This window comes from Neomonachus schauinslandi, chromosome 3, assembly GCF_002201575.2.
Source record: "Neomonachus schauinslandi chromosome 3, ASM220157v2, whole genome shotgun sequence".
NCBI lineage: Eukaryota > Metazoa > Chordata > Mammalia > Carnivora > Phocidae > Neomonachus > Neomonachus schauinslandi.
Window position 1 is genome coordinate 160,288,654 of NC_058405.1, and position 18,702 is coordinate 160,307,355.

The following is an 18,702-nucleotide window of genomic DNA, read 5'->3' on the forward strand; positions in this document are numbered from 1 at the left end:
AAGAGCCGGAGACTGGGGAGGAGGCGGAGGCGGCGGCGGAGGCGGGGCGACTCCGGTGACCGGGAGCGCCGCAGACTGGCAGCTGCGGCGACTCCCCCCTTTGTGTCTGGTCTGCTCGGAGCCACTGGAAGTGCTTCCCGGAGGGGTGCGGGGTGTCTCGCCGCCCCGTCGCCCACCCCCCTCCTCAGCCAGCCACCTACCTCCGCCCTCCCGCCGCCCCCTGCCCTCAGCCCGCGACGCCCGAGCTCCGCCCGGGGCCCAGAGCTGCGGGAGAACGAGGCGGCGGCGGCGGCGGCAGCGGCAGCGGCTTCCTCGGGGGGGGTTGTGATTCGCTCACAGGAGCCATTGACGGGAGAAGACGAGGCTTTTCTTCGTGGAATTTACCTCAGGCAAGATCGAGCGGCCGCAATAAAAAAGAGAGAGAGAGAGAGGAGCGAATCCGGGAGGGCTGGAAAGGGCAGCTCCCCGCACCTCCTCTCCGCCCGCCGTCTCGGGGAGCTCGGGGCCCTGCCTGCTGACCCTTCCCCTCCCCCGCTTCCTACTGCCCCTCAGCCCTCCGGCCGGGCCCTGGCAGAACCTCGCAGGATTGTCCGGCGAAGGCTTGAAGGCTGTGTGGTTTTGTCCATGGAGGCAGGCACCTTTTTCGATTCAGTCGAGGAACGGGGTTTGTTGTTCTCGAAATCCGAGTGAAGGAAGCACCGAAGCGAAACTTAAAAAGGAATCCTGCCCTCCCGGAGCCACGGGCGATGCGACTCGTGCGGCCGGGCGCCGCCGCCGCCCGCCCGGCTTCGCCCTTCGCGGCGGTCGGGAACTTGTTCTGATCCTCAGCCCCGCCATCGAATCCCCGCTTTCCACCCCCCTGCACCCTGGATATGTTTTCTCCCAGACCTGGATATTTTTTTGACATCGTGAAACTACGAGGGAAATAACTGCTGGGCTTTCTTTCTCCCTGCTTCTCCACACGGACATGCCTTCAGTTTGGGTGGCCGAGGCACCCCGTCCTAGGCGAATGAACCTCTCCAGCCGCGAGGGAGAGAAATGAAGGGAATTTCTGCAGCGGAATGAAAGCTCTGCAGCTAGGTCCTCTCATCTGCCATTTGTCCTTTCAAACTGCATTGTAATACCTACGGGCCGGACAAGTCAGACGAGAGCGAGGACCAGCCTCCCGGCCGTACCTCTCCGCCCGTGTTTACTTTCCGTATTTCTTTGCTCTGCTGCTTCTCGGCTGGCCCAGGGATGACTTCTTCGCTGCAGCGGCCCCGGTGGGTGCCGTCGCTCCTGTGGACCGTCCTGCTGGTCAGCACTGCGGCCGGTGAGTAGCCCCGGGCGGCGCGTCGGGCCACTGCCCCAGCGGGTGGCGGGCGAGGGAGCCCGCAGAGGCCGAGGCCTGCGCTCGCCCTTCGCGACGCGTCCCGCAATCAATGTGGAGGGAACCGTGTCCGGTACCTGCGCGCCTTTCCCGTTCCTTCTAGGGAAATAACCCTGCCTGGTTTTGTGTAGTTTCGAATCCCTACTCCCATATCCCCCCTCCCCATCCCCCACGGGGGGGGGGAAAGACATATTGGGTGTGGTATCTTGACATTTTTAGCTGTGAGGTAATGCAGGGATTAAAAATAATATTTTAATCGCCAATGAACAGTGTCTATTATGAGATCTTTGGAAACAGAGCTGTAGATTTTTTTTTTAACGTAAAGAAGCTGATTTGGCTTACAGTAAAAAGAACATCAACTATAGAACACACACTTTAACCTTATTTTTAGATTTAGATCATTCTTTGGGAATCCATGTTACTTTCATTATTCCGAAATGTTACCGAATGAATTGGATAAATGTTGAGTAAGCCGGAACTTTGAGATTCTTAATACGTTGTATAATATTGTTAATTATTGTCGTTTGTATTATTTTGTTCCAAAGTATTTTGGTAATTATATTTACATCTTTTCAACGTAAATACACTCGTATTTTATATGCTTTTGGAATTACTATTGGGCTTGAAAGTATGGTCGATAACTTTATATTTTAGTCATCTGGTATCTGTTGGTTCCTGTCATTGAGACAACTTTGACCTCGCATCAGATGTCTAGCATATTTGAGTCCTGAAAGTTCTTTGACATTTTACTAAGCTTAAAGGGAAATGGTAGTCATCCTTTCCTTAGGATATTTTCTTTTTAGTTCCCAGACACCTTAGAGAAAGCCTCATTTCTGTTTACAGTTATTTTTCAAGCAGTCTTTTGGTGATAAGCTTTTAGAAATTTTTGGGAGTGAACTGTACATATAATTCTTAAGTTTGGTGTAGGATGGCCAAATAGATTATGCATTTAAAACTGAGTAAAGGACAATATAACAGCTTTCCAATTACTTTTTAAATTTATACAAGTGTGTACTTTTCACATTCAATAAATTTCTCATTGCTATGCTAGACACAGAGTTTGCTTGCTTATTTCCTTAAAACTATGCATTGGGAAAATTCTGAGAGAAAATTTGACGTTTCCTTTAGTGCCTTTGATATTGGTTGATTAATGTCTATTATGTTTATGATAAATCTATGTAGTATTAAAAGAATTCGAACTTTTGAACTGAATGTATTTTGAAACTGGCATTTCATTATCCTTAAACATCACAATTCCTTTTGGGATAAAAATGAACAATTTTTTCTAGGTTTCTTTATAGTGTGTTAGCTATTTAAATTCTCTTGCTGTAAGTCTTGTGATTCCTGTAAAATATGAAGAGAGTAAAAGGCTTTAGGCTTAAGCAGTCATTTTATGAGCAGAAATCTCAGAACACAGACTTTGCATTGTTCTTTGTTATTCTTAACCTTTTTAGAATGTAGATTCTCATTTATAGTTACAGGCTTATCATTTTGTGATCAGAACTGATAACAGTAAGGGAAAGAACATTGATTTAAAAATACATTTAATTCGTATTTGGTAAATAAAATAGAATAATGTCCTTTAAAACGGAGGGATTGAAAGAATCACTACTTAAAGTGGTATTAGTCTTCTTTTTTTTCTTTAGTATTACACATAGTACCAGATGCCAAAATTTGTGAAGCTGAATTTCAGAGCTATAACAATAATAGCTAGTGTTCATTGAGTGCTTGCTCTGTGCCAGCAACTATTCTACTAGCTTTACATGTATTTTCTCATTTGATCCTCATGACAATTCTGTACTCTAGGTTTAATTATGTTCCTTTTACAGAGAGGGCAAGTGAAGTACAGAGAATTTAAATCACTCACCACAGAGTAAATTGTGGAGCCAGGATTATAGCCTGTACCCTTACCTATCACATTAATGGTAACAACAGCTCACTCTAATTGGGAACATAAGATAGAGTAGTGCCTTTACTAGATTAGCTTTTGAAAATAAGTAGGGACACTTGACAGGATCATCATTCAGCACTGGTTATGCAGATGTCATGGTTCTAAATGTATAAAACTTTGCCTAATATTGGAGTGGCTAGTACAGTTTCATTAGGTGCAGGGTGACTAGAGAGAGCTTGTGTGGACTTGGGATACATAGATGTAGTGATGTAACCAGATAGGTGCAAATAGTGTTGCTGATAGGAAAAAAATACTGGAAGACTGGTTGATATCACATCCCTCTTGGGGGCCATGGATAAATCCTTTATTTCTTTTGAATCCCTCTCTCCCACTTACTCTGTCTAGTTCTTGGATTCCTTAATTCCAAGAACATTTTGTATGCAAAAAATTAGAATTTATAAAAAATACAATGTGCTTGTTTGGTTATAAATGAATTCTTAATTTTAATAAAAGGATATAATACAATGCAATGCTTATTGCAGAATCAGCTTCTGTTAAAAAAATTTTTTTGGAAAAAAAGTTGTCACTCTTTATTTAGATTGTAATGGCAACAGATAACATATGTAACCCCATATCCCACCCTATTCTGTGCAGGCGCTTGAGCAGGCTCAGCTACCCTTTCCTCCAGTCTTCTTGTCCTCCTCCTTCTTGTCCTTCTTGCCATCCTTGGTGGCCTGGGAGGCCGGGGAGCCCATGACATTTCGAACGGCCCCTTTGTTGGGATTCACTCCTGGAAGGTTCTCCAGAGCATCTGAAGGACCTCGGGATTCTGCATCACATCATAGTTCTCCTTGGCTGGCTCAGATGTGTCTAATGGCTGGACTGACATCATTGTCAGTTGAATCTTCCTGCATTTGAAATAATTCACTTGATTAGATTTTTTTCTTTCTTCTTCTTCTTCTTTTTTTTTGTAAAGTAAACTCTGGGGCTTGAACTCACAACCTTGAGGTCAAGAGTTGCATGCTCTGCTGACTGAGCCAGCCAGGTGCACCTACCTTGATTAGATTTCAGTTTTACATCTCTTTAGGAATACAAATTTGTCTAAAGGAAAATTCATCTATTTAGTTAGGGTTCTTGAGCACTGAAGTTAATAAATATTGTTGGGGAACTGGAAATTTAGTAATTTTTATTTTTGTATTTCTTAACATGTGGGCACTGCAACAGGGTCACCTGTGGATTTTTTTTTTTTCTTAAGATTTTTATTTATTTATTCAACAGAGAGAGAGGGAGAGAATGCCCGCACAAGCAGGGGGAGTGGCAGGCAGAGGGAGAGGGCGAAGCAGGCTCCCCACTGAGCAGAGAGCCAGATGCAGGACTCCATCCCAGGACCCTGGAATCATGACCTGAGGTGAAGGCAGATGCTTAATTGACTGAGCCACCCAGATGCCTGGGTTTTTGTTTTTTTTTTTTAAATTGATTTATTTATTTGAGAGAGAGAGCATGAGCAGGAGGAACAGATGGAGAAGGAGAGAGAGTCTTAAGCAGACTCCGTGCTGAGTGCAGAGCCAGATGCAGGGCTCTATCTCATGACCGTGAGATCACAGCCTGAGCCAAAGCCAGGAGTCAGACACTCAACAGACTGCGCCACCTGCGCACCCCATCACCTGTGGTTTTTGATAAAATGCGTATCTCTGTCATTATAGTCTAGATGTACTGAAAGGATCTCTCTGGGACCTATATTTTTTTTAAACTTGGAAACCTGAAAGATTCTCCCTTAGGCAAGTTTGAGGACCACTGATTTATATAATCAGTCTTGATTGTTTGGATTTTTAAAATATTGTGATTCAGTCAGCTTTTGCTGCATAATAGCTGGTAACCACAAAATCATAGTGACATACAACAATAAGCATTTATTCTGCTCCATTTGTCTCATTCTTGGGCCCAGGCTGGAGGGAAGGGTAACATCTCTCTGGGGGAAGCTTGTTTCATGGCAATGGCAGAAGTACAAGAGGACAAGCCCAGTCCCACCAGCCATTTTCAGATTCTTGTTTCTCTGACATCCCATTTGGCCAAGACCAAGACAAGGAGTAGTGAAGTACACTCTGGCTATAATGAGACCATGGTAATATATGAACATGTGATACTATTGCTGGGGAATGAAGAATTGGGATCTTCAGTCTACCACATATGATCAGGAAGATGGTTCAGGAGAGGAGTTTCTCTTACCATTTGAACAGGGCCAAACTTTTAATTAAGCTTTTGCATAAAAATTATACAAACTTTGATCTCTACAAAAGCCTATCCTGGCATGTGGGGTGATGTGGTGGTAGTGATATTGGTGTATATGAAATGTGGGGACAGAGATTAATTTCACACAAGGACAATAGCTTTCCTTCACTAAAGACCAACTTTCTTAACATAGAGAAGAAATTGAATATTGATTTCTGATGGGTAGATTCTAACTATAAAAGGTACAGGATGAAGTCAGTGTAAATTAGTTAATTTTATAAATGGCCATACCACTTATTTTGGCACTTACTCATATATTGCCTTGCTTTTGAATATCAGTTTTATGTATTTGCTTTGTCCTCCTAACTGATAATTGCTTCTTGAGGACCGACTTCATATCTTAAACTGTTTTGTCATCTATCATACTGCATGCAGATAGAAGAAGATGTTTAAGAAATACTAAATTAATGAATAATCAAAAGGAATTGGAGCCAGGAAGTATTCTAAGATTGCTTACTTACTCAAATGATCTATTAGTAATTTATTCTTTATTCCCGTTTCTTCAACTATAAAGTAGTTTAAGTGGTATAGTAAGGAGACTCCTGTCATGAATTAATGAAACCTAAATTCTCTGTGATTCTGGGTAAACAGATTACTCAACAGAGTTTTCTCATTTATAATATTGTGGGATTGGACTAGATTATGTTTGAAATGCAGATTCATGGGAACCACCGTAGGCCTACTTAATCTGAGTATCTGGACAGTGAGTTTGGGAATTTGCATTTTATTTTATTTTATTTTAAGATTTATTTTTATTTATTTTAGAGAGAGAACATGTGCATGAGGGGGGGGGGCAGAGGGAGAGGGAGAGAATCTTAAGCAGACTCCCCCTGGGATCATGACCTGAGCTGGAGGCAGATGCTTAACTGAGTGAGCCACCCAGGCGTCCTGAGAATTGTTGATGAAATATTTGTAAAAGAAATAGTGCTAAACTAAATTAGATTAGGTAACATTGATTTGGTTTTAGTTACAAATTAATATGCCATGGAACATTCCAGGTGGATAAATTGCATATATTAAATTTCTATCTACCAAAGAAGAATTATATTCTGATTTGATTGGTATCTGCTAGAAAAAAATTAAGTATGAATTCATGAATTTTGGCCGTCTTGCATAGTACTTACACATGTGGAAGAGACTCCCATATTACCAAATTATTTCCCTCTTGTGTTTAAATGATCTAGTCTTTGAATCATTTTTAGAAGCAATGAAGATGACTCTAGTAGAATTTTGGGTACAATAGACTCGATTTTGTTTTTGTTTTTTTTTTAAGCTTTTTTAAATCTGTGAGATGGGTATGACAACTAAGACTGCTGGATTACAAGAATATATATATAATTTATGTATCATCTGTGTGAGGTTAGAAATAAGCCTGTGGGTAAATGACATGAACATTTTTTTATTTAAAAAAATTTTTTTTGAAGATTTTATTTTTTATTTTTATTTTTTTTATTTATTTATTTTTTTAAAGATTTTATTTATTTATTTGAGAGAGAGAGAATGAGAGAGAGCGAGTACATGAGAGGGGGGAGGGTCGGAGGGAGAAGCAGACTCCCTGCTGAGCAGGGAGCCCGATGCGGGATTCGATCCCGGGACTCCAGGATCACGACCTGAGCCGAAGGCAGTCGCCTAACCAACTGAGCCACCCAGGCGCCCTGAAGATTTTATTTTTAAGTAATCTCTACACCCAGTGTAGGGCTCACACTCACAACCTGGAGATCAAGAGTCACATGCTCTATCAATTGAGCCGGCCAGGTGCCCCTGACATGAACATTTTAAAATGCATTGCTTTATCAGAACTGTTAGAACACAACATTTATTTCTTACTGTTAATTGCACATAATACGGTGTTTGACCAGACCCAGTTTCTATTACAATATGCATTCATGGGAGCTGCGACAAGGGGTAGGGGGCATTAATAGGATAGATAACATATGGAAGGAGAACTAAAATGTCCAGTCAACAAATATTTATTAGTGCTTCCTTTGCGCAAGGTTCTTTTTAAAACGTTGGTGAATACAAAGAAAAACAAGGGCCACCTCTCCTTCCCCAAACATCTCATGCCATAGCCTGTATTACTTTCTGAAAGGGAATTCGATTTCATGCTATTTGAAGCAAGGGTAGGTATTTTGCAAGTCTTATTACCATTGTATTATTTCTTTTCTGCCTATTCGTCAGGACGAGAAATTCCTGAAGGTATTCTGCAACACAGGAAAAGAGACTTTGTTCCTGTGTGTCTTCTAGCTGATCTCCACCCTCCTTTTATTTCTGTCTTCCTGCCAGCTTTTTTGAAAGAGCAGTGAACGCTTCTGGACTTCTATATCCTCAACTTACTTGTCTCATGATGTATATTAGATCATCAGTGACTTCCTAATTGCCTTATCCAGTGACTTTTATTTTTTTTATTTTTATTTTTTTTTAAAGATTATTATTTATTTATTTGACAGAGAGAGACACAGCGAGAGAGGGAACACAAGCAGGGGGAGTGGGAGAGAGAGAAGCAGGCTTCCTGTGGAGCAGGGAGCCTGATGCAAGGCTCGATCCCAGGACGCTGGGATCATGACCTGAGCCGAAGGCAGACGCTTAACGACTGAGCCACCCAGGTGCCCCATCCAGTGACTTAAAAAAAAAAAAAAAATTATTTATTTGAGAGAGAGAATGAGCAGGAGCTGACGGGAGGGGCAGAGAGAGAGGGAGAAGCAGACTCCCCACTGGACGGGGCCTGATGCGGGCTCGATTCCAGGACCCCGAGATCACGACCTGAGCTGAAGGCAGACGCTAAGCCGACTGAGCCACCCAGGCACCCCTCCAGTGATTTTTCATTCTCGTTCTCTTTGACTTTTCTACTTAATTTGAGAATTTTGGTCACCCCTTCCTTGGAACTCTCCCTGTCTGACTTTAGTGACTTTGCATTTCTCTGGTTATATATCTTCTCCATCCTCTCTTCTCCATAAATTGTTTTCTTCTTTTTTAAAAATCTCCCTTAGATTTTCTCTTTTTAAAGATTTTATTTATTTATTTGACAGAGAGGGACACAGTGAAAGAGAGAACACAAGCAGGGGAGTGGGAGAGGGAGAAGCAGGCTTCCCGCAGAGCAGGGAGCCCGATGTGGGGCTTGATCCCAGGACCCTGAGATCATGACCTGAGCCGAAGGCAGACGCTCAACGACTGAGCCACTCAGCCTCCCCTCCCTTAGATTTTCTTGAGTGTACTTTTCTTTTATTGCTACTCCTCTCCCTTGTTGATTTTCTTTTATTGTTACTCCTCTCCCAGGCTTCAATTATTCTGGAAAGTAGATGATTTCTAACTCAAACAGGTGAAGCTAGAAAGATTTGAGTTCCTTCCTAGTGGTACCATCAGATGTTCACTTTGGGAATATCACTTCTTTTGGTTTCAGTATCCTCATTATAAAGTGAGAGGGTTGGCCTGCATGATACAGCATTTCTAGCGCTTTTGCTTATGGTATGAGAAAAGCCAGTGATATTCTTAGTTACTAGTAAGTGTGTAACATTTTGAATGATATATTTGGTTATTATTGAGTATATATATAGTACTTTGAATTTAGCTTAGATTGGGGAAAACTGTGGGGCATTCTGAAATGGTAAAAGCACTACTTTGAAAGAAATGTAATTTAATTTTTTGCAGATACATTTTATATGTTGATTATGTTGAGTTAGGACCACAAAAGTGTTCTAAAGAAAGGCACTATATGGATATTCTGTAATGAAAATATAAAAATAATCTATAACTAAATACAAAGGGTGCTTTTAAAATAGTTGGAATCCTAGAATTTTAGAGTTGGAAAGGACCTTAGAGTAGACTTTAAATAGTTTTTAGTTAAGAAGACGAAAGACAATCTTGTCTTTTGTTTTGACTTTTTATTTTAATTCTAGTATGTTAATACACTGTGTTTTGTTAGTTTCAGGTGTGCAATAGAGTGATTTGACAATTCTGTACATTACTCAGTGCTCATCAAGATAAGTGTACTCTTTTTTTTTTCTTTTTATTAACATACAAGATAAGTGTACTCTTAATCCCCTTCACCTATTTCACCCAGCCCCCTCCCGCGTCCCCTCTGGTAATCATCTGTTCTTTATAGTTGAGTCTGTTTTTTGGTTTATCTCTTTCTTTTTCTTTTTTTTTTTTTGTTTCTTAAATTCCACATATGAGTGAAATCATATGGTATTTGTGTTTCTCTTACTTACTTCATTTAGTATTATACTCTCTAAATCCATCTCTGTTGTTGCAAATGGCAAGATTTCATTCATACACACATATGCACATATACACATGTACATATACATTTTTTAGCCATTCATCTGTGGATGGACACTTGGGCTGTGTCCATCTCTTGGCTATTGTAAATAATGCTGCAATAAACATAGGGGTGCATATATCTTTTTTAACTAGGGGTTTTTGTATTCTTTGGGTAAATACCCAGTAGTGGGATTACTAGGTCATTCCATTTTTAATTTTTTTTAAAGATTTATTTATTTATTTTAGAGAGAGGGCGCATGCGTGAGCAAGTGCATGGGGGGGAGGGGCAGAGGAAAAGGGAGAGAGAAACTTTAGCAGACTCTGCACAGTGCGGAGCCCAGTGTGGGGCTCCATCTTATGATCTTGAGATCACAACCTGAGCCAAAACCAAGAGTCCGGGGCTCAACCGACTGTGCAACCTAAGCGTCCTTATTTTTAATTTTTTTTAAAAAAGATTTTATTTATTTGACAGAGAGAGACACAGCGAGAGAGGGAACACAGGCTGGGGAGTGGGAGAGGGAGAAGCAGGCTTCCCGCACAGGGAGCCTGATACGGGGCTCGATCCCAGGACCCTGGGATCATGACCTGAGCCGAAGGCAGACTCTTAGCCTCTGAGCCACCCAGGTGCCCCCTATTTTAAATTTTTTGAGGAACCTCCATACTGTTTTTCATAATGGCTGCACCAGTTTGCATTCCCACCAGCAGTGCAAGAGGGTTCCTTTTTCTCCACATCCTTGCCAACACTGGTTCTTGTGTTTTTGGTTTTAGCCATTCTGATAGCTGTGAGTTGATATCTCATTATGTTTTTAATTTGCATTTTCCTGATGATGAGTGATGTCGAGCATCTTTTCATGTGTCTGTTGGTCATCTCAGTGTCTTCTTTGAAGAATGTTAATGTCTTCTGCCCATTTTTAGTTGAATTATTTGTTTTTTTTGGTGTTGAGTTGTATAAGCTTTTTTTTTTTTTTAAAGATTTTATTTTATTTATTTGAGAGAGAGAGAGCAAGGTCAGGGGGGAGGAGCAGAGGAGCAGAGGGAGAGGGAGAAGCAGACTCCCCGCTGAGCAGGGAGCCTGACGCGGGAGCTGATCCCAGGTCCCTGGGATCATGACCTGAGCTGAAGGCAGACACTTAACCGACTGAGACACCCAGGTGCCCCTGTATAAGCTCTTAATATATTTTGGATACTAACCCGGTATTGGGTATGTCATTTGTAAATATCTTCTCCCATTCAGTAGGCTGTCTTTTAGTTTTGTTAATTGTTTCCTTTGTTGTTCAGAAGCTTTTTATTTTGTTGGAGTCCTAGTAGTTTATTTTTGCTTTTGTTTTCTTTGCCTCAGGAGACATATCTAGAAAAATGTTTCTATGGCTGATGTCAGCAAAGTTATTGCCTATGTTCTCTTCAAGGATTTTTATGGTTTCAGGCCTCACATTTATGTCTTTAATCCATTTGGAGTTTATTTTTGTGAATGGTGTCAGAAATTGTTTTAATTTTAAGGTAAACGATGCCAGCGTCAGTTTCAGCATAGCCTTTGACTCAGTCATCATACATTCTAAATCAGATCTAATTAATGCCATTTTAACTTCTGGTTAGTAAATTTTGTAAAACAGCTTTACTGAGATATAATTCCCATATCATACAATTTACCCATTTAAAATGTACAATTCATTATTTTGGTATATTATTAACTTCAAAAAAATTATGGTAAAATATGTATAGCATATATTTGCCATTTTCACCATTTTCAAGTATACGATTCAGTGGCATTAATAGCATTCTCAATGTGGTGCAACACACATTGATGTGTGTCACCAAAATGTTTTTATCACCCCAAACAGAAACTTTAACCATTAAGCAGTAACTCCCATTTTCCCCCTTCTCCCAGCCCCTGGTAACCTCTACACTATTTTCTGTCTCTATGAATTTGCCTACTCTAGATATTTCATGTAAGTGGAATCATATAATATTTGTCCTTTTGTTACTGGCTCATTTTGCTTAGCATAATGTTTTAGAGTTTATCCATGTTGTGGCATGTGTCAGAATTTCATTGCTTTTTAGGGCTGAATAATATTCCATTGTATATATATGCCACATTTTGTTTATCCATTCACCTGTTGATGGACACTTGAGTTTTCACCTTTTGGCTGCAGTGAACATTGGTGTACAATATCTGTTCCAGTCCCTGATTTAAATTCCTATGGGTGTATACCCAGGAGTGCAATTGCTGAATCATATGGTAATGATTCTGTGTTTAGTTTTTTTGAGGAACCAGTAAACTATTTTCCACAGTGGCTGAATTTACTTTTATAGAGATATAATTGATATGTAACATTGTATAAGACTCCCCACTGAGCAGGAAGCCTGATGTAGGGCTTGATCCCCGGCTTCTGGGATCATGACCTGAGCCGAAGGCAGACACTTAACCAACTGAGCCACCCAGGCGCCCCTGTCATTGATCCATTTTGAGTTAATTTTTATTATGGTGTGAGATAGAGATCCAACTTCATTCTTTTGCATGTGGAAATCCAGTTGTGCCAGTACTGTTTGTTGAAGAGACTATTCTTTCCTCCTTGAATGGATTTGCCCTCTTTTTTTTTAATTATTTTTTTATTTTTTAAAGATTTTATTTATTTATTTGACAGAGAGAGAGATAGCGAGAGCAGGAACACAAGCAGGGGGAGTAGGAGAGGGAGAAGCAGGCTTCCCGCCAAGCAGGGAGCCCAATGTGGGACTCGATCCCAGGACCCTGGGATCATGACCTGAGCTGAAGGCAGACGCTTAATGACTGAGCCACCCAGGCGCCCTGGATTTGCCCTCTTAAAAAAAAAAAATCAGTTGGCCACAGATGTATAGATTTATTTCTGGATTTCCAGTTCAGTTCTATTGGTCAGTCCTTGGACCTTTCCTTTTCTCTGTATACACCTTCTCCTTTGGTGATCTCATCCATTCTCATGGCTTTAAAAGTAACACATAGAGGTTAACAAGTTTCAAATTTATTTCCATCCCAAACCTCTTTTCTTGAAATCCTGTTGCAGATAGCCAACTGTGTATTCAGCATCTCCACTTAAGTGTTTGATAGTTATCTCACACTTAATGTGTCCCTGAGCTGCTTCTATAGGCCTTTTCCTCCCATAGTCTTTCCCAACTCAGCAAATGTCTGTCATTCAAGTTGTTCAGGCCAAAAATTGAAGATATCCTTGTTTCTTCTCTTTCTTTTTTAACACTCACATCCACTCTGGTAGTAAAAACTGTTGGCCCTACCTTCAAAATATATATAGAGTCTGACTACTTCTTACCACCTCTGTGGGTACCATGTTAATTTAAAAGCCACGATTTTTCTTGCTTGTGATTTTTCAGTAGCCTCTCTTTTCTCTGACATGGTCACTTTTACTATAGTTGCTTTTCAGTATAGTATCCAGCACCATCTTTTTAAGCATAAGTCAGATTATGACATTTCTCTGCTTAAAACTCTCCAAAGCCTCTGTATATCATTTAGAATAAAAGTCACAATCATTTGAAATATCCTATATAATCTGGTCCCTACTTCTTATGACTGCATCTGCTGATCTTCTTGCTCAACTTTTGTGCTTTTAACTTGACACAGAAGTAAACATTTAGAAATCAAATGATTTAGAAGAGGTTAGATTTGAGATACTTTATTCTGTATAGTTTGACAGTGGCTACGTATAGTGAGTAAATATATATATTGGAGGAATAAAAGAGGAGACAAATGAGTATTTCTTGAGCCTCTAACATATCTACTAAGTGCCTTACATATTTACTATATGGTCTCATTATCCTTTAAACAGACTACTCAGTACTATTATTTTTCATTATTTTACAGATGAGTAAAGTAAGTAGGAGACTGGAATTCAAGCCCAGGCCTCTATAACTCCAAAGCAGAGCATTCATGTAATATATACAGTGTTAGTCTGAAGGTATAAAATACTTGGAATAGTATTTTAGGCATCTGAAAAAATTATTGGCATTTTAATCATTCAGGAATAATTTTCTAGACTGAACTGTGTCTTGGTTATGGTCTCTTATTTTGCAGTAAATGACAACAGGTTTTGGTTTTGTGTGTAGCATTCAAATGTTGGTGGATAATAAAGATTTTTTTTTTTTAATTTATTTGACAGAGGGAGAGAGAACAAGCAGGGGGGAGCGGCAGGCAGAGGAAGAGGGAGAAGCAGGCTTCCCGCTGAGCAGGGAGCCGGATGCGGGGCTCGATCCCAGGACTCTGGCATCATGACCTGAGCTGAAGGCAGCCGCTTAACTGACTGAGCCACCCAGGCACCCCGGATAATAAACATTTTCATGAAAGATTCAAAGCTTCAGTTTTGGAAAGGAGCGCCAGTTAGATCAAGAATGATGATGATATATTTAGTTGAGGATAAGTTTTTAAGGTTTCCATCTGTTGTTAGTGATTAGAATCCCTATGGGCCAGTCTAGTGTGAAGAGTAACTTTTAAATTTAGTTACTGCTCAAAGGGCCATATTGTGGTGACATGAAAGCAAGATTAAAAACAGTCAAATGATAATGAGATAAATATTATTCATGTTGCTTATTAAGCAAAGCTTTTTTGTGAGAGAGAACTTTTCTGGGATATTTTTCCTTTGGCTAAACCAATGTGTTAGCTTGATGAAATGCTGTTAAAAATGTTAATCTATAAATTCAGTTTAGTTTTTAGCACCAACTATTATCCAGCTCTTCTGTAAGAATCATTGGTTTGTCCATTTTCTTAAGTTTATGAGAAATTCAGTTTTACTGATCCTTGCTGCTAAGTCCTTCTTCCGAGAGCAAGGCAGTAGTCTTAGATTTAAACTAAACTCAGATTTGTACACTCAGCAGCTGATAGGCTTTATATTAATGAAATGATAGATTAATGGAAATAGGTTAAATTCATTATCTGAAAATAGATTTAAATTCTAGTTATTTGCAATTAAAAGCTAGTGTGTTGAGGCATGGTTTTTGGAAGCATATCACTTGGCTAGGCTAGGTTATTCTAGAACAGCAGTGGTTATTTCTTGCTCATACTGTATGTCCGTTGAAGACTGGCGGGGGTATTCTCATCATTCAGGACTCTGGGTTAATGGATTGCCACCATCTTGAAAGTTGATGGTTGCAGTGCCAGAGGTAAAAGTATAAGAACATCTTTCATGGCAGTTACATGCTCTGGCACATCACTTCCACTTAAAACCCACTATATAGTCTCCCCTAACCTCTAGGAACTGTGATTTTTCCAAGTATCTAGAAAAGGAATTTGGGAAACAGGACCAATGATGACTGTGGGAAGTAATAAGATAAACTTTTGTTAGCTTTGCTTTATATTTTTAGATGTGTTTTGGCTTTCAGATTTTGACTTTATTTCTTTTAAAAATCTTTCTGTTTTTTAGAGTCCCAATGTTGTAATAGAAGATCATTGTAAAAATGGATTTATGATAATGAAGTAGAGAAAATAAGAAAATCCATTCCCTCTTTATTTTTTCTCTAATGCTGTTCCCTGGATGTAACCAGTGTTAATAGTTTGGTGGATAATATTTCATACTTTTTTTTTTTTAAAGATTTTATTTATTTACTTGACAGAGAGAGACACAGCGAGAGAGGGAACACAAGCAGGGGGAGCGGGAGAGGGAGAAGCAGGCTTCCCGCTGAGCAGGAAGCCCGACGCGGGGCTCGATCCCAGGACCCTGGGATCATGACCCGAGCCGAAGGCAGACGCTCAACGACTGAGCCACTCAGGTGTCCCTATTTCATACTTTTTTGTATGCACTGTAAATAAACATCTGTATAATTAGAGTTTTGTGTTTTTTTTTTTTTTAAAGATTTTATTTATTTATTTGACAGAGAGAGACACAGTGAGAGAGGGAACACAAGCAGCGGGAGTGGGAGAGGGAGAAGCAGGCTTCCCGCCAAGCAAGGAGCCCGATGGTGGGACTCGATCCCAGAACCCTGGGATCATGACCTGAGCCGAAGGCAGAGGCTTAACGACTGAGCCACCCAGGCGCCCTAGAGTTTGTTTTTTAAATACAGTTAGAATCATATATATCTTGCACAGATTTTTGTTATTAATCATGTAGGCTAGTTCTAGAAGTAAAATCATTTGGTCAAAGTTTGCACATTTAAAATTTGGTATGAACTTTTAAATTCCCCCCCCAAAATATTGTACCACTTTCCATTTCCACCACTAGAATATCAGAGTTTTCATTTTCTTTCTTCCTTTTTTTTAAAAGGTATTTTCTTTTTTTAAGATTTTATTTTTAAGTAATCTCTGCACCCAGTGTGGGTCTCGAACCATAATGCTCCACCGATTGAACCAGCCAGGTGCATCCAAAATTTTCATTTTCTTATACCTCTTCCAAATGCTTTATAATATTTTTTCAGTTTTGCCAAAGCAAGTTCAGTTTGCAGTTCTTTAATTATTAGTGAAGCTGAGCTTCTTTTCATATGGTTATTGGCTAGTTATATTTTTCTGAATTACCTGTTTATATATCAAAGATTAGTTTTTCTAATGATTTGTTTTTCTTATGTATTTGAAGGTAATATTTATATATATGATTTTATATGATTAGAATTGTTTATTTTTTTTCCTTTATAACGTCTGGATTTTGTGTTATCTTAGAAGAGCTTTTACCATATCCACAATTACCAAAAATTCTTATAGTAGGTAGGTCTATAGGGTTTTGTTTTTTTTTTTTTCCTGTGTTTAGATAATCCACCTGGAACTATTCTTGGTGTTGTATATATATTAACTCATAATAATGGTATGAGATAGATATTGTTATTTTCTTCATTTGCAGATGAGGACTTTTAGGCACAGAGAGATTAAGAAACTTGCTCAAGGCAGCATAGCTAATAGAGCTGGAATATAGACATAGCCTGTGCTCTTCATGGCTGTGCTCTCCTACTTGGTATATAGCCAAGTTGTCTTTTAAACATTGAATTACATCTGAATTCACTGAATTGTCTTTTTTTTTTTTAAGTTTTATTTATTTATTTTAGAGAGTGAGAGAGTGCCCACCTGTGATGTGTGCGTGTGAGTGGGGAGAGGAGCAGAGGGAGAGAAGCTTCAAGCAGACTCCCTGCTGAGTGTGGAGCCACATGTGGGGCTTGATCTCACTGCCTATGGGATCATGACCTGAGCTGAAACCAAGAGTTGGATGCTTAACTGACTGAGCCACCAAGGCACCCCTCACTGAATTATCTTTTAATGACCAAATTGTCTTTTAATCACTGAATTTCACTGAAAACCATCATTTGGGACAGTTAATTTGAAATATATAAAATATACTTCTGCTAACATGTCATAATAGATTTTTTGCTTGTCATGGTAAATAGGTGACTAATATCAGTTGCTTAAAATGCCTGAGCATGGAAACCAGACATTTTTAGCTCTCAATTAGAGCCTTACCTATTATTTTAATTTAAAAATTTCTAAGAATCGGGCGCCTGGGTGGCTCAGATGGTTAAGCGTCTGCCTTCGGCTCAGGTCATGATCTCAGGGTCCTGGGATCGAGTCCCGCATCGGGTTCCCTGCTCAGTGCAGAGCCTGCTTCTCCCTCTCCCTCTGCCAATCCCTCTGCTTGTGCTCTTCTGTCTATCTCTCTGTCAAATAAATAAATAAAATCTTTTAAAAAAAATTTTTTTTTTCTAAGAATCTTGGTGGTTTGGTTTTCTAGCTTATAAAAATTGAGGGAGTATCAAATAAATAAATAGATGACTAATATGAATGGCTTAAAATGCTTGAGCATGTAGATTCATTTAATTTATGTAGAACAACTTTGAGTTAGAACCTGTTCTCTGCAATTGGTGTATGGAAATACATAACATTATCTGGAACACTTTTGTCATCCTAGTTGTCCATTCTAGTGGTCATATTTCACAGGGCGTGTACAGAGGCAGGAAAGAATAGTGGTAGCCAAAGGTAAAAGGGCAGAATAGGGGGAAGTCTCAGGGAGGAGGGAGTAAAAGTTTACTTTTACTTAAGTAAAAATTTAATTTATTTCCTCTTCTATTGTCTCTCACTCTCCACCCAAACTGTCTCAGCTTGGTCTGGCCTTTTTACCCTTGCCTTTCTTTGATCTTTGTACTGGTGTGGGCTCCAAAGAAGCGTACCATTCTTCAATTGTGTAAGCTCCTTTAGGGTTTGTGAATTCAGACATTTTTATACAGTAGCTTTGATATTGTAAAGTTTGGGAGCTATTACTTAAAGCAAAGAATTATATTTGAAAGGAGAACTCTGAATAATTCAATAAATGATAATATCAGAGGTAAGTTAATACGGTTAGGAGTACTAAAATTACTGTAGGTTGCATTTATCATACTGTGGCTTAGGTGAGCTGATTCCTGAAATCTTTCCAGCCCATTTCATTTAGGTCACTAATTAGAGAATTTATTGTTTGAAAGGTGGTATCTAGTTAGGGTGTTTGGAGAGAGATTCCTGTGAGATTCAACTGAGTCATGGCCTCAGTAATTATCTTGAGCATTGTGTTGGAGAAGCAGTGAATTTCTGCAACTAATGAATTATTGTTTAAAGGTACATGTTGTATAAAAGATTTTCCAAAAAATATTTTACATTAGTAAAGTAATAAAATACAGAGAACTGTATTAGATGCTACTGAGAATAACAGAAAAAGAGAAATAGCTGTTGTTTAATAACTAACATCCCTCTTTATGAATGTCTACTGTGTGTTCAGTGCAGTGTTTTTACAGATATTTTTCTGTAATCAAAATAGCTGTGGGCACCTGGGTGGCTCAGTCAGTTGAGCGTCTGCCTTTGGCTCAGGTCATGATCTCGGGGTCCTGGGGTTGAGCCCTGCATTGGGCTCCCTGCTCAGTGGAGAGTCTGCTTCTCCCTCTCTTCCCCCACCGACCCGTGCTCTCTCTCTCTCAAATA

The 18,702-nt window shown here is 39.7% G+C and overlaps 1 protein-coding gene across 1 annotated transcript in view; it reads left to right on the plus strand.

The window, feature by feature from the left end:
* The first annotated feature begins 259 nt into the window (after positions 1-259).
* Positions 260-18,702, plus strand: part of BMPR2 (bone morphogenetic protein receptor type 2) — a 195,292-nt gene continuing 176,849 nt past the window's right edge. Inside the window, exon 1 of the mRNA XM_044913697.1 lies at positions 260-1,312. Coding sequence (XP_044769632.1) covers positions 1,237-1,312 — 76 coding nt within the window. The 5' untranslated portion in view covers positions 260-1,236. The remainder of the gene's footprint in view (positions 1,313-18,702) is intronic.